Source organism: Podarcis melisellensis (genome assembly GCF_964234715.1).
Source record: "Podarcis melisellensis genome assembly, chromosome: 11".
NCBI lineage: Eukaryota > Metazoa > Chordata > Lepidosauria > Squamata > Lacertidae > Podarcis > Podarcis melisellensis.
This window is the reverse complement of record NC_138543.1, coordinates 20086899-20102614: the sequence shown is the minus strand read 5'-3', so window position 1 is coordinate 20102614 and position 15716 is coordinate 20086899. Positions and strand designations below refer to the sequence as shown.

Genomic DNA, 15716 nt, shown 5'->3' with positions numbered 1-15716 from the left:
AAAGAGGGTTGCAGAAGTTAGTCTGCCAGTCATGTAATGAAAAGGCCTGGAGCAACTGGCACTAACTCTTTGGAGACCACAGTTGTTCGTGCGGTTCAAGACATGTTGCAACACGCCATTTTGTGGTTTGATGGGAATGAGGCCAATTGATGGAAGCTCTCTGCTGAGAAGCCTTTTTTCATGAATCCGAGCTGTATAAACACATCAAAAAAGAAAGATCTGGAATGACTGAAGGAACCAAGACAGCTGCTGAAGCATCATACTGATTTATGGTCCAGTATCTGTGCCTTGGATGTTGGAGACGAGCACAATTACTGGGCAAGGGCCAGGCAACTTTGTCATCTCCAGCTTGTTTGTTATTTGGTTTGAATGGCAGGCACAACACGAGACCCTGCTCTGTTGCAGCTGAAGTAGTTTACAGTGCAAAAATTAAAGAGTGGTCTAACAGATCCCTTGCATAAAGTGGCCACAATAAGGACCAGGGATGTTGATGGCTCTGCTCAACACATCATTATTTAATAGCCAAAGCAAACAGGGCTACCAACAAGACCTTAACTCAGGTTTTCATACTTTGTGAGTCCACACTGAGAGCCAGTGTGGTGTAGTGGTTAAGAGCAGTAGTCTCATAATCTGGGGAACCGAGTTTGCGTCTCCGCTCCTCCACTTGCAGCTGCCGGGTGACCTTGGGCCAGTCACACTATTCCGATGTCTCTCAGCCTCACTCACCTCACAGAGTGTTTGTTGTGGGGGAGGAAGGGAAAGGAGAATGTTAGCCACTTTGAGACTCCTTCGGGTAGTGATAAAGCAGGATATCAAATCCAAACTATTACTACTACTCTTCTTCTTCTTCTTCTTCTTCTTCTTCTTCTTCTTCTTCTTCTTCTTCTTCTTCTTCTTCTTCTTCTTCTTCTTCCATGGCTCCCTTGACCAAGTACATTCCTTCTGCAGCACCCCTTGGGGCTCAGGAGCTGTTATCTCACCCCTTGCCTGCAGAGCTGGCAGCCTTCCTTGTGGAGCCTCGTCTCCTCTCCGCTCTGCTTGGGAGTCATCCAGGCAGCAGTTGTTGCCCCCCCCCCGGTCTCTGAGCTCCCCCCACATCTGCCCCAAAGAGAGGTGCCTGGGAAGAAGAGTTTGGATTTGATATCCTGCTTTATCACTACCCCAATGGGGCTGAGAGGCTTCAAAGAAGTGTGACTGGCCCAAGGTCCCCCAGCAGCTGCATGTGGAGGAGCGGGGAAGCGAACCTGGTTCACCAGATTACGAGTCCACTGCTCTTAACCACTACACCACCCTGGCTTCCTACACTGGGAAGAGGATGTCCCCAGCCTTAGTGGCCCAATGGAGACTGGCCAAATGTGAATGTGAGGCCAGCACCTTACCTTGGGAGGCAGCAATGGCAGCAGCAGATGCTGCTGGGCCTGCATGGCGGAGAGGCTCACTTTCAGCACTGGGCACTCAACTCCCAAGCCAGCCTTGCACACAGCAAGCACAGGAAAGGCCAGCACAGTACCTGCCTGGGCTCCCACTTGTCTGTTCATTCCAAAACAAGGACTGGTGGACTGGCTGGCTGAGCTCCCTCGCCTACTTACTCCGAGGCCACCTCAGCTCCAGGCAGCCAGCACCCCCTGGCCAGCCCCAGAGGCACCATTCACCTGGGGAGCACATTGTAGCCAGGGCTGCTGTAACAAACAGCTGTGCAAGACTTTGGGAGGCAGAGATGCAAGAGGACATCAGAGGATGGAGGAAAGGAAAGGTACAGAGGCCAGTGTTGCCCGTGGCACCCCTGACCATCATTCAAGGCACCCCAGGGTGCCATGGCACACTGCTTGAAAACCACTGCCTTAACTGAATGACTCATCCTTTGTTAACACTTAAGCTCCACAAGGAACTTCCAATATTTCAAAACTTCATAGAACAAGCTTCCAACTCCATTGTGTCCCTTTAAAAAATGCAGTGAGCATCTTAGCTTTTCTTACAGAGAGCCCCACAGCTGACAGGTTCTATCTGAACCAGGTGGAAATGACATTATTAAATTGAGGAGGCATGGATAACATGGCACTTTGAGCTGAGTTTGGAGATACAATGGTCTTTAGCAGGAAAGACTTAGTTCTTATCTGGCACCACAATAAGTTTCTCAGATGTTGGAAAGCCAAATACAGTCCCCCGGCAAATCTGATTTGAAAGCCAAACACTGTCAGTAGTTTTTCAGACCATTGCAACTGGTTTGAGAGCAGGATCCTCTCCAACAGTATACACCAAGCTGGGCAACCTGTGACTCTCTAGATGTTTTTGAGCTACCATTCACTATCATCCCGGACAACTGGCCATGCTGGCTAGGGCTAATGGGATTTGAGAATCCCACAACTTAATATGAACAGAAGGGGAAAGAAGGATGACGACCAACTAAGGAGAAATGGCCCATGAAACTGACGGACTATGCTGAAATGGTGAAATTAACTGCCAAATTAACAAGACATAATGACTGAGTGCTTAAGGAGGAGTGGAGTCTATCTACTGATGGATTATCTATCAAATTATCACCCATATATGAAGTCACTGGCAGGATTTGAAATACAAGCAGTGGATTATTGAAAGAATTAACGATGGTGGGGTTTAGAACTGCTAGGTTGGCAGGAGCAGGGACCAAGCAACGGGAGCTCACCCCATTGCGGGGATTTGAACCGCCAACCTTCTGATCGGCAAGCCCTAGGCTCTGTGGTTTAACCTACAGTGCCACCCACATCCCTCGAAGGAAGATCATAACACAACAGAATTCAAAACGGTAATGAATAACTGCACATTTATTCAAAATCCAATGAAAACTATTTAGTTCAATTAGTGCAACAGTGATAACAGCTTCTCAAAGTCTGATAGTCATTTACACCTCCAGAGCCACCCTATCTCATAGCACACACTCCAGGTAACTGCTCCCCCTCCCTGGGGATGGTACTGCCCACTTTGAGAACCACAGAGTTTAAACCATTAATCCCTTTAAACCATGATCTATGTTTTAGGATGTAATTAGGTATTATCACCATTGATGTCTTCTAATAATTTATGAGCAGAGGGCGATGTTTATGTTACAAATTTTGTAATGTATGATGTTGGTCTTTTGTTTTTGTTTTGCTTTGGTTCTTGTCTGTTTTTTGTAAGTTTTGGAGGTTTTAAATTTGGAGGTTCAAGTACATTATGGTGGTATGGGAAACTGTCGTGTGATGGGCCAATGGCCGTAATAAAGATCAATCCAATCCAACCATTGGACCATCTAGCCCAGTATTGTCAGCTCTCACTGGTAGTGGCCCCTCCCAGGCAGAACTACTTCTGGCTCTATGAAAGATCATTTAACTGGAGATGCCAAGGGCTAGATCTGTTTCCGTAACCCCTGATCTATGAATCCTCTCTGCAAAGCTTCCATGAAGTCAGCTCTTATAGCTAGGGAACATTTTTATGCCATGAGACACAGTTAAGTGTTAGGATGATTAACACTCAGTGGGGCTCATTTGAAAAAAGCAGTTCTTTGGGGCGTATGGGGTTTTCGCAGAAATTGCCTTAATAGGTTTGCCACTCGAGCAGTTTTTGCACCTCTTCCTTCTTCTTTTCATACTGCCATATGGCTTGCTGTTGCCTGTATCTCGAGTCCTGGAAAATGTTCTTCACTTGCTGGGCAAATCCAGGGCTATCTTCCTGTAGTGTGTTAATGGTCTGGAGGATGAAAGGAGTCCTCTCCCTTGGGAGTGGGTTATTCCGCGGCCTCATTGGGATGACGGTGTATCCTTTGTGCGGTATGGTCAATGCGCTGAAGAGACACGTGCAGAACTGGAACTCGCACCAAAGCTCACTTAAGAAGTTTTCAGTCAGCAAGATGATTATCCAAGCAGATCCATTCATTGCATTGTTTAAATTTTCAAACAGATGCCTCCCTCCAGGCATTTCGGCAAATATGATTCCTGGTTTAATGCAGAATTCATTCTGTAGCAAGTCCTGGACTCTAGCAGCTTCCTCGACATCTTCCTCAGCATGAAGAACCACAAACCTGTAAAAAACATCTCCAGCATCTTCGTCACTGCTGTGAATTTCTTCAGTATTGGTATCACCACTGGTTTCCTCACCCAGTGACAGTTCAAACGTTTTGGGCTTTTGCTTAAAGCTTTCTTGTCCTGGACTTGCATGGTTGTCCTTCATGCTGTTTCTTGGAGAAAAAGGGAACGTTCTTTTGGAGTTTCCATTTCCCATTGCAGCAAAACACCCGGATCTAAAGACGATGAAGTATCCCGATTTTTCCAGCCTATAGAATAAATGAAAAAGCAGTTCAGAAGGGAAAAGATCTCCGTCTTTTAACATGGCACAAGATTCATTCAAAGCTATTCTGAAATCACAAGGGAACTAGGGCAGGAGTGGTGGGGGAAGCAGAAGTTTTTCAAGGCAAGACTGGAAAGTACATTACAGCGAAAGCATGTGAAGCAGCAGCGAGGAGGAGGAAAAAGGGGATTTAAGAGCCTCTCTAATATACATACACAGAACAGACAGTTGACTGCAGAGCTCTGGAGAAACTACAATAGACACACTTCTGGAATGTAACATGATAATAAGCCTATACTGTAAAAGGCTTAGGGAAGTTTTTAATGTTTGATCTTTTATTATGTTTTTAATATTCTGTTGGGAGCTGCCAAGAGTAGCTGGGGAAACCCAGCCAGATGGTTGGGGTATAAATAAATCATTATTAATTTATTATTATTATTATTATTATTATTATTATTATACAGGATATTAGTTAGTTTCTGTTGCTATTTAGACAATGTATTTCTCCCAAAAAAAGACAGAACACATGTACATAACTATTAATAAACTTTTTAGTTTCTTGCAGGCCTTTGGGGTTGTTTTATGTTATGATTTGTATTGTTCATAATTGGTTTTATTATGGGGTGTGTGGGGTTTTTTTTACTGAATATTTTTTATTAATGTTGTAAACTGCCCAGAATGAAGCACGACAATTTCAAAAACACATTATATGTTACAAACCTGGAAAGGCCCCTATTTTAGACTGCCTTTATACTTCCCCATTTTTAGTTACTTTAGCATTTCTATTTGCTGTGAAAAGGAAACAGGTATCTAACACTTCAGGTGGTTAAAGCTCTGGACATCAGCAAATGGCTGCTGAAATGCTTCCCCTGCAGCTGTTTCCAAGCGGTGGCCAAAGGATTAACTAACAGGGCACACTGTGTAGCAGGTCCCTGCCAAGTGCACACCAAAAAAGCACTCTGAGGAATGTAGGCATTCTTTGCTCTCAGAAGCTGCTTACTTGAATCTACAACAGGAAGCCATCCTTTCAGACCACATAGCACATGCTAAAGAGTCTTTGTCCCTGTCAGTGGTGTGAGTTCGTTGAATATATGATGCATGTGAGCTTATCAACTCCCCCAAATAAGCAAACCGCAGATGTGCTCACTATGTTGAACATAAAAGAAAAGCCAAGAATATTCTGAAACTACCACGCCAAAGAAAACCCGCAGGCCAGGATCTAGAGAGCCTAGGGTGCAACTGGAAAGGATTTGTTAAGAAGGGACCCTGAGGGTCATCCAGTCTAACCCCTGCAACGCAGGAATCTCAACAGGTGGTCTCCCATCCAAACTGAAACCATACCGGACCCTGCTTAGCTTTGCAAATGTGCTAGCAGTTTTATTGCTGCAAGTACCACTCATGTATTGGGGTGGGGGGTGTCACTTGTTTCCCTAACTCAGAGCTTTCCAAACTGTGTGTCATGACATGTTAGTGTGTTGGCTACAGTGTGTCGCGCAAACACTCTTATAAGTGTATATTTTTATTATCTTAATGCACATATAATTGTCAATAACCTTATATATTCTATGTAAACTCATTCCAAATATCATTGTATTTATCCAAGGGTAAGAGCAAGGGTGCCAACTTGAATAAAATAGTGGGGGAGCCCAGGTAAGCCCCGCCCCATATAATTAATAATGGAAATGCCTATCAACTCGGTTTGCTAGTAAAACTAAGTTACTGTGTCGCGAAAGGATGCATGTCTAAAAAGTGTGTCACCAACATGAAAAGTCTGGAAAGCTCTAACTGGTTATATTTATGTATACTGCACTGCCACTTGCATGGGTGTAGCCGGGGGGGGGGGGCAGCTGCACACCCCCATCAAGTAAAACAATAGAAATACTTAACTAACTGACCAATCACATTGCTTCTGCCCCCCCAACAAAAGTTCCACCCCTCTAACCATGTCCTGTCCCCCCCAAACAAAAATCCTGGCTACACCCATGGCCACTGGGGATACCTTCCTGACTCTCAGGGCAGCTTAAGGTGGTGGTGAGAATGAGGGACAGCAAGCAGGCAAATTCATAGATATGGGTATCAATGGCTGCATTTACCTTTGGGTCCCATGGCCCTGAATACCAGTTGCTGGGGAATATGAGCAGCAGAATGTTAATGCACACATGTGCTACTGATAGGCTTCCCATAGCCAGCAGGTTGCTTATTGTGAGAACAGAATGCTGACTGTGGTGTAATATGCTCTTCTGTTCTCAAGGAGGAGTTGAAATTTAAATGGTAAAGCCATCGCTTTGATATTAAATGGTAAAGCCATCGCCTTGCTGAAGCAGCCTGGAATGAGCAGTGAAAAACGAGCTGTGCATACAAGATCGATTATCTGATGAATATGCTACCTTTCTGTATGAAATGCTCATCAGACCTGACTCAGATGCAGCTGCAGACTTTGGCTGTTTTATTTTTTGGGGAACAGCACCACCTCATGGCACAGGTACACTGGAAGTGCTGTATTAATATGCACTTTAATATGCACACGTGAAACCGTAGCCAAAAGCTGGCCTAAGCTCAGCCTGTTTTCCTATGGCAGTTAGTAGTGGGCAGAGAATATATCTTGATACAGGACAGGTTGGAATTCCCCATCAGTGATTCCCGCATTTTACTTAACACACAACTAGGATTAAAAGGCTACCAGGCAGACATAAACCAAGCAACTTCCTTCATGGCACTTCAGATACAGCCAGGCAGCTCTGATTTTAGGAGCTGGAATGAGGTTGTTTTTCACAGCTCCAGCCTGAATGTTTCAGCTCTACATCCAACAGGTCTAATGTTTGTAATGAATCTGCTCTGTGAGTCTAGCCAATATTCCAGAATACAATGAATCCACCTAGGGGGAGAAGACTTAGAAACAGTTCTGCTGAATGCTGAAATGGCTGAGATCTCCAGTCATCTTTGGTCTGAGCAAACAACCATTGGCATCTGTTATTTTTAAGGCTCTCAGTGGACAGAGACGCAACAGCAGAGACAGGCAGAGGACTAAGTGTAGCCTGTCCATCTGGAGTCATTTAGTGTCTTTTGCAGGAACACTTCCTGCACTCCTGGTTGTGAATGCAACCAGGCATGTAGAAAACTGTTGCTATGCCCTGACCCTAAGAACCCTATAAACATGAAATAATCAACACAGGTATAGAATCAGCAGAAAGGACATGCACAATAGAGGAGCTCAGCTGTAAACATAAGACATAAAAAAATTCCATTGCAGAACCTGCATAATATTTCATCAATCTGCTTCGTTCAACAGCTCACATTTTAGCTCAGTTGGTCAGAGCATGGTGCTGGTAATGCCAAGGTTGAAGGTTCGATCCCTCTATGGGAAAGCTGGATATTCCTTAATTGCATGGGGTTGGACTAGATGATCCTCAGAGCCCTACAATTCTAGGATGCTATAGACATACCAGTGTGAGCTTCGCTGTGACTTTCAGGTGAAGTTCAATGCAGGAAACCAGCCACAGTTTTAAAGGCAAGAAGGAATAGAAGCAGTCTCATTTATTTATAGCAGACAAAGATAGCGAAAGGCAGTGACACCAGGGAATTGAGTATCAGCTTGAGATCTCAAAGGGCCCTCAACCTAATTAACTTCCTGGCTAAAAACTGCTAAATAAACTCACTCAAATTACCTTGCAGGTGGCAAATGTTCTTAATAGCTGATCCACAAACCAATAGATACAAGGTGGTTAAGAAAGGAATGGTTAGAGGAAAAACATAATACAGCCCGGGGGAAAACAACAACAAGACTGAAAGTTGCAACACTTTATGAACAATTTACTTTCCCCCATTACTTCTTGTATGCTCTCATTGAAAAACAAAACCTGGCACACCTAAACCCCTATGTTATATTGTGTTTTAAGTTCTAAAACATGTTCTAGTCACATTGGTGCAACATCCCTCCCCTGACCCCCAAATCAGAATAGTTTTTATTTAGATCAATTTGAATTGAAGAGTGCAGTATGCAGCCCTCTGGGTGATACAGAACTCTTCCTCAAACTAGATATTTGGAAAAGTAAGGTAAACCAAAGGAAGAGATGTTTTGATGACAAGGGTTGCTATTGTGCCTGTTTGGAGAAGATTTTTTACTCACATACAAACTCTGTATAAACCCCAAATCTACTAACATTAAACAGAAGCACAAAAACCCCAAGAGAAAAAATATCCAGCTACAAGCACACTTCCTTCTTTTTAAAAGCAAAAGAACTCAGTTTTCTCTTATCCCTACTCTCTTAAAAAACTCTACAGTAAGCAAGTCTTACATTGCCTCTTAAATATAGTCAGGCAACGGGGAAATCCAAGTCGCAACTAGAAACTCTCAGGTTCTTTGCAGGCAATTTTTTTTTTTGTACTTAACTAGTAGAATAGTTTTACCATGTTGAAAAACACTTTTTCAGCTTTTACTTCTATGAAATGAATCCTACAAACTTCTTGGCTGATTTATATTATGCACAGTGTTTTTAAAAGACAATGGGTGGTGTGTCCAACTAAATCATACTCAAAGCAGACCCGCTGAGATAAATTAAGTCAACTGATTCCAGTGGGTCTACTTTGAGTATGATTCATCTGAACACCACACCATATGGCTCTTCAGAAATCTGAGACAGAAACAAGAAGTTGGATTTCCAGAGAGTCCAAATCCAGAGGCATTCAACATCAAAGGGAAGACAGCAGCAGATTGCGATCCACCTCCTCTCTTACTTCCAGCATTTTCAACTTGATACCATCACGTTCCCTTTTCGAAGCCACCTCCACAGGCTGGAAGATGGTTAGGAAATACCGGTAAGCGCCTTTCCCTCCTGCTCCCAGAATTATGCGGGTACTGATTTAGGCTGCTCTGACCTCTAGCTATCAATCAGGCCTTTGGTTGATTTGATTTACATCCTATGCCCTTTTAAAACGTGGTGTGTTGGGGGGGGCATTATCGGGTTGTTGTTTTTATTTTGATTATATATTTTGTGGTTTTATATTTTGATTTTATTCTGTGAACCGCCCTGAGACCTCCGGGTATACGGCAGTATATAAATTCTAATTCTAATAGCCTCTCAGCCTTTACAGGAGTGTTGAACAAATAAAATAACTGGGGAGGTGGGGGTGGGAGCTCTGAGAGAAGCATCCAGTATAATAATAGTTGTTTTAATAATTTGTTATTTATACCCCACCCACCTGGCTGGGTTTCCCTAGACAGAATATTAAAAAAAGAATAAAACATCAAACATTAAAAACTTACCTAAATAGGGCTGCTTTCAGGTGCCTTCTAAAAGTCAGACAGTTGTTTATTTCCTTGACATCTGATCTATCAATCCAGTAACTAGATTTTGGTAGCATCATCTCTTTTAAGATGCCACAATACGCTTTTCATTTCTTTCTCTTCCCCTACTCTACAAAAGACTGAACACACGCGAAAGCCCATTGAAAAGAGGGTTGGGGGGAGCCGTCTGCCTGCCAAAGGGGCTTCGCGTCGGACAAGGGGCGAGGGAGAGGAACGGGGGTCGCCACTCCTGGAGCTTCACCTGCAGCGTCTGGTTGAGAAGCAGCACTTACCTGTCGAGCAGGTGAGCCTGGTCCTTCTCCCCGCGGCGGAGGCGTCCGGGAACGTCCAGCTTCTCTCCCCCTGCGGAAGTTGTGGCCGGGAGGCGTTGTGTCTCAGCGCCTTTTACGTCCGGCCGCCGCTGAGAAAAGGGGAAGCATGGCATGGACGGGGCGGGCCCAGAGCTTGAACCCGTCGGCTTTTTCTACAAAAGCAGCAAGACGGAGCTTGCCACCCCCTCTGCCAAAGAAAGGAGCAATCGTGTCCCTCGGGTGGACCCGTCGACATTTCAGACTGATGTAAACACATGTACAGTATCAGGACTGTGTAACACACAATGGTATCTGTATTACTGGAGCAACACACTGCTTGTGCGTGTGTATTACTCCAGTCATACACACACAAACACTCTCTCTGTCTCTCTCTTTGTCTTTCTCTCTCTCTCTCTCTCTCTCTGTGTGTGTGTCTTACGCATAGAAGCCAACTCCTAGGGGCCAAGGTCCTTTCACCCTCCCCCAATAAAATATTTGACGGGGCCGTCCCCCCCCCCCAAAAAAGTTGATAGGCATTTCCATTATTGATTATATGGGGCGGGGTTTACCTGGGCTCCCCCAATATTTTATTCAAGTTGGCACCCTTGTTCTTACCCTTGGATAAATGATATTTGGAATGAGTTTACATAGAATATATAAGGTTATTGACAATTATACAGTATGTGCATTAAGATAATAAGATTACAGTGGTACCTCGGGTTAAGTACTTCATTCGTTACGGAGGTCCATACTTAACCTGAAACTGTTCTTAACCTGAAGCACCACTTTAGCTAATGGGGCCTCCTGCTGCCGCCGCGCCGCCGGAGCCCGATTTCTGTTCTTATCCTGAAGCAAAGTTCTTAACCTGAAGCACTATTTCTGGCTTAGTGGAGTGTGTAACCTGAAGCGTATGTAACCCGAGATACCACTGTATACGCGTGTGTATATTAATGTATGGTGGGGTATTTTTCTTTTTCCTCCATTCTCACTTTTTCTTTTTTCCTCTTTTTTATAAATGAAATTCCCTTAATAAAACAACAACAACAACAAAAAGTTATACAGATGTCATTTTACCCAAATTCACACTTGAACCCTACAATCCACAGCACCCCTGCTAGGTAAGAAACCCCTTTAAACACTGTGGGGCTTATTTCTGAGTGAACATACACAGGATTGTACCGGACCCAGAAGCTGTATGCCGGCTTCCTCGGCCAATAATGTGAGATGAGCACCGCAACCCCAGAGTCATCCGCGACTGGACTTAACGGTCAGGGGTCCCTTTAGCTTTTACACTGTATATACCAGCAGAATAAGCTGGCAGAGTTCTGAGACCATCAAGATTCTGTGGGTGGTGGTAGATTACATGTTTGCATATTTCTCCATGTGAAAATACCATTGCATATAGAAACCTAGGACAAGAGGAAGAGGGCTTGACTAAAACCGTTTCCTCTAATACTCAAACTTTTGACTCTCAGGGAGTCAGAATTTCCCACGCACGGCCTGAAGTGGCACAGCTCACTTTGCTAGCTCAAAATTCTATAACCTCATTCTGTAGCATGTGAGAATTTCTCTCACATTTAAAGATGGTACTTGCCCCAGGTTTCCCCCACTCATTCTTATAGGGAAGACTTGTGCAAGAAGAGCCACTCATACCTTCTATAACTACCCACTGAGTTTTATAGTTCTTTAACCATTCATGGTCTCTTTTAAAAAAACAGACAGAAAAGCAAATAAACCTAAATTCCAGTAAAGTTGTCCTCTTAGCACAATGACTTCTGCCTGTGCAGTGGGACTTCTGTTTCTCTCTCGCCATGTGCCCCTCCAATCTGCTCCAAGCGTTCCAGTCTTGAACCACTGGCTATAGAGTACTTAGACCTTCAGAGGGTGGCACTGTGGTTTAAACCATTCAGCCTCTTGGTCTTGCTGATCAGAAGGTTGGTGGTTTGAATGCCTGTGTTCCGTTGTACCAGAAGCGGCTTAGTCATGCTGGCCACATGACCCAGAAAGCTGTCTGTGGACAAACGTTGGCTCCCTCGGCCTGAAAGTGAGATGAAATTTGAACACCCTATTCCATCATCATAATAATAATTTTATTAATTATACCCCGCCCATCTGACTGGTTTGCCCCAGCCACCCTGGGCGGCTTCCAACATACAGTGGATGCTCGGGTTGCAAACGTTATCCGTGCGGGATGCGCGTTCACAACCCGCAGCATCTGCGACCCAAAGTGGCGCATCTGCGCATGCGTGGGTTGCGTTTAGGCGCTTCTGCGCATGCGCAAATGCCGAAACCCGGAAGTAACCCGTTCCAGTACTTCCAGGTTTCGGCTGTCAGCAACCCGAAAAAATGCAACCTGAAGCATCTGTAATCCAAGGTATGACTGTATATAAAAATGTAATAAAATATATAGGGCTGCCTTCAGATGTCTTCTAAAGGTTGTATGGTTACTTATCTCCTTGGCTCGAGGGTCGCATAACTGCATACCCTCCAACATTTCTCTGATGGAAATAGGGACCTCCTAAGGAAAAGCAGAATATTCCAGGATCAAATCAGAAACCGGGACGGCTTCTGTAAATCCGGGACTGTCCCTGGAAAATAGGGACGCTTGGAGATTCTGCCATGCACGCAGATGAAAGTGATAGACTATATGGAACTGGCGGAAATGACTGGCAGCATCCGAGACCAGGGAGAAGAGTCGGTTGAAGAAGATTGGAAGAAATTCAAAGACTGTTTGCAGAAACATTGTAAAATTAATGAATGTTAAAATGATGTCGGATTGAAATGAAGCGGCCTTAGCAACAAGGTTAATAAGAATATGTAAAAATGGATTGATAACGGATGAAAATATAAAGTTATAATATGTTAAGATATAGAATTGAGATAAAAACAAAGAGGGTAAGGATTTGCTGAATTAACCATGTGAACTGGAATACAAAAAAGGGAGGTGTGAGGAGGTCAGGGAAATAAGTAAATGAAATCTAAGATATGAAAAGATTGATTTGTTTTTAATTGTTTTTAATTGTCTCTGTATTTTGCATTTTTTCCCTATGTATTTTTGTACTTTTTTATTTTTCCTTTTTCTTCTTTTTTATTCTGTAACTTTTTGCTTTTTGTAAAACTTTAATAATTTTTTTTTTTTTAAAAAAAAGAGAGAGATTCTGCCATGCACGGTGGTTCACTAGGTACTCAATAAAGCTCACAGACACTGCTTGGCTGGGATTGTGAAATGGAGGGAAATGTATGACAAGCTCCCTCCCATGTTTGGTAAGGCTGTGTTATCAAAGTTGCATTATGAAGAACCATTAAAAGCCACTTTCAGCACAATCATTATAGGCCACATGCACACCACACCTTTAAAGCACTATAAAACCACACTCGTGGCTTCATCCAAAGGATTCTGGGAACTGTAGTTTGTTAAGGGTGTTGAGAATTAATAGGAAACACCCTATTTCCCCACAGAACCACAATTCCCAGTGCCTGTGTGAAGAGGGATTTGATTGGTAAACCTCTCTGAGAATTGTAGCTCTGTGAGGGGAATAGCGGTTTCCTAACAAAACTCAGATGTAAATGTATGGTGTGGCTGTCACCTGCTCAAAATTAAATCCTATGGAATTCAAGGGTGACCTACACCCCAGTTAAGTATTGCAGCCTAAATTGTTCAAATACAGGATGTGGGAATGCAGGATTAGACCAGTGTGTCACTGTACTTAGCATTTGGTTTCAGGAAATACAAGCAGATCAGTTCATGTGAAAGGCATGGTGTTGATATTTATTCCCTGTCCTTACTCTTCAGCAACTGACAGATAGAAGTTTATTTCTGTTATGACACATACTGGTTCAATGACTTTCCCCACAAATGAGAGAAACCATGTATTGATTTATCTATTTATGACCATTATACCACAAGCAGTTGAAGTTCTCAAGAAGAAGTTTCTGTTGTGACACTCACTCCCTGCCCCAGCCTCAGTTGCAACAGCACATTTATTTTACATAAAAACTATTTTCAGACTCTATCGTGTCACATTATTTCCAGAAGGCAACGCTTGGAGTTTCCCTCTCATCAAATATTTGCTAAATATACAGTTTCCCACTTCCTCTTGTGCTTCTGGGTCTCTTCCCCTTTCTTTGTGGTCTCGGTGTCTTCTTGTAACCCTCTGGCCAGAGCTTGTTTTTTTTCTTAATTCAACCACTAAACAGCACGTAGTTGATGGTAGTGATAATAGTAGTAATAGGCTCTGACTCAAGCCATCATTCTAACATGAATAATACATACATTAAAGGAATATTTCTGTTGTGGTAAAATAGCGTGAGGGAAAGCCATTGGAAATGAAAGCTGTCAACTGATGCTGAAATCAGTTCATTTTTAGTTCTAGGAAGGAAAGATAGGAAGTGTAGGAATGGATGGCAAAAAGGAGTTTTCAAAGGTGTACCAAGAGCAGTAATCTTGGAACTTTGAAGTGTCAGGCATAGCCCTATTGGCTTTAGCCCAAACGTAGCAGAGTTTTCCTGCACAGCGAAGAAGCTAGTTGCGGCAGTAATGACTAGTCAGCTAGACTCAGAATAACTATTTACAGGATTTATTAAAAAGGAGAAAATAAAACCAGCAGAGTTTCTGCATACAAATAAAAGCAAAATAAATCCTCTCTTTCTCTCTCTCTCAAAACCATACACAGCACTTCTACTCCTAACACACCTCACATCAAACTGAGCTAGCAATCCCTAGTTAAGAGTGTGAATGCTGGTCGTTAACCAATCAGAGTAAGCAGTTTCTAGGTCAAGCTGACCTGGGCTTTCTGCCAAGAGTAAATTGACACTGCCTTGAGTTAATTGTTTGAAGCCAGAATCTGCAAGTTTCCCATGAGAATCAATTAACAGAAACTGAACACCCCCTCACAGATTCTGCTGGACAATTAACATCAAATACACCTATGTAGAAGATCATTTTTCCAGCAAACCTAAACCCTTGTTCTTTACCTTTGCCAATGGTTTAGTTAACACATCTGCTACATTTTCTTCACTTGATACATAAGTACAGGTGATTATATTGTCTTGTACACAGCAACCCACATTTTGGTATTTTACAGAGATATGTTTAGAACGTGATTTGAAACCCTCTGTTTTACTTAAAGTTATACAAGCTTGATTATCAATGTAAACTTGTACTGGTTCTCCACAATTTACATTTAAATCTGCTAACAAATGCTTGAAATAAATCACCTCGTTGCACAATTCACTCAATGCGGCGTACTCTGATTCCGTTGATGACACACTTACAACGTCTTGCTTGCGTGACCGCCAGCTGATTAAAGCTCCACCGACCATTATGACCAGTCCTGTGACAGATTTTCTATCCGGCAAATTTCCCCAGTCACTATCACAGAAGCAACTCAACATTTCATCCTCTGAAGAATTTAATTGTAACATATAGCCAATTGTCTGTTTGAGATACCTCAGAACTTGTTTTACCCCTTTCCAGGCATTTAGTGTGGGTCTGGACCACTGTGCTAGATACAATAAACTTCCAATTACAGAGTGATATACATCAGGATGTTCAAATTCAGGACTCTCATCTGTATGAAGTGTTTTTATGAAACCTGGATCCATAGGCACCACTGCCCCTTTGCAATCCTGCATCCTGTATGTAGTCAGTAGTTGTTTAATTTTGTTCTGCTGACTAATTAGGCAGCTGCCATCTTGGGCCCAGCACACTTCCAACCCTAGATATGTCCTAACCGGGCCTAAGTCTTTCACTTTGAACTTACTGGACAATTGTTTGGCAAACCTCTTAGTTTGTTTATCTGTTTTGCAGGCATACAATACAT

General features: G+C 43.1%; 1 protein-coding gene across 3 annotated transcripts; it reads right to left on the bottom strand.

The window, feature by feature from the left end:
- Positions 1–3258: 3258 nt before the first annotated feature.
- On the bottom strand, positions 3259–10043 carry TICAM2 (TIR domain containing adaptor molecule 2). 3 transcript variants are annotated; one of them, XM_081930760.1, is made up of 2 exons: positions 9877–10043; positions 3259–4285 (listed from the first exon to the last, which is right to left on the bottom strand). In XM_081930760.1, the coding sequence occupies exons 1-2, from the start codon at positions 10026–10028 to the stop codon at positions 3550–3552; spliced, it is 888 nt and encodes a 295-aa protein (XP_081786886.1). In that variant the 5' UTR covers positions 10029–10043; the 3' UTR covers positions 3259–3549. The 3 variants fall into 3 exon arrangements, with proteins under 3 accessions (XP_081786886.1, XP_081786887.1, XP_081786888.1); XM_081930761.1 differs by lacking the exon at positions 9877–10043 and adding an exon at positions 9563–9861; XM_081930762.1 differs by lacking the exon at positions 9877–10043 and adding an exon at positions 6393–6478.
- Positions 10044–15716: the final 5673 nt, after the last annotated feature.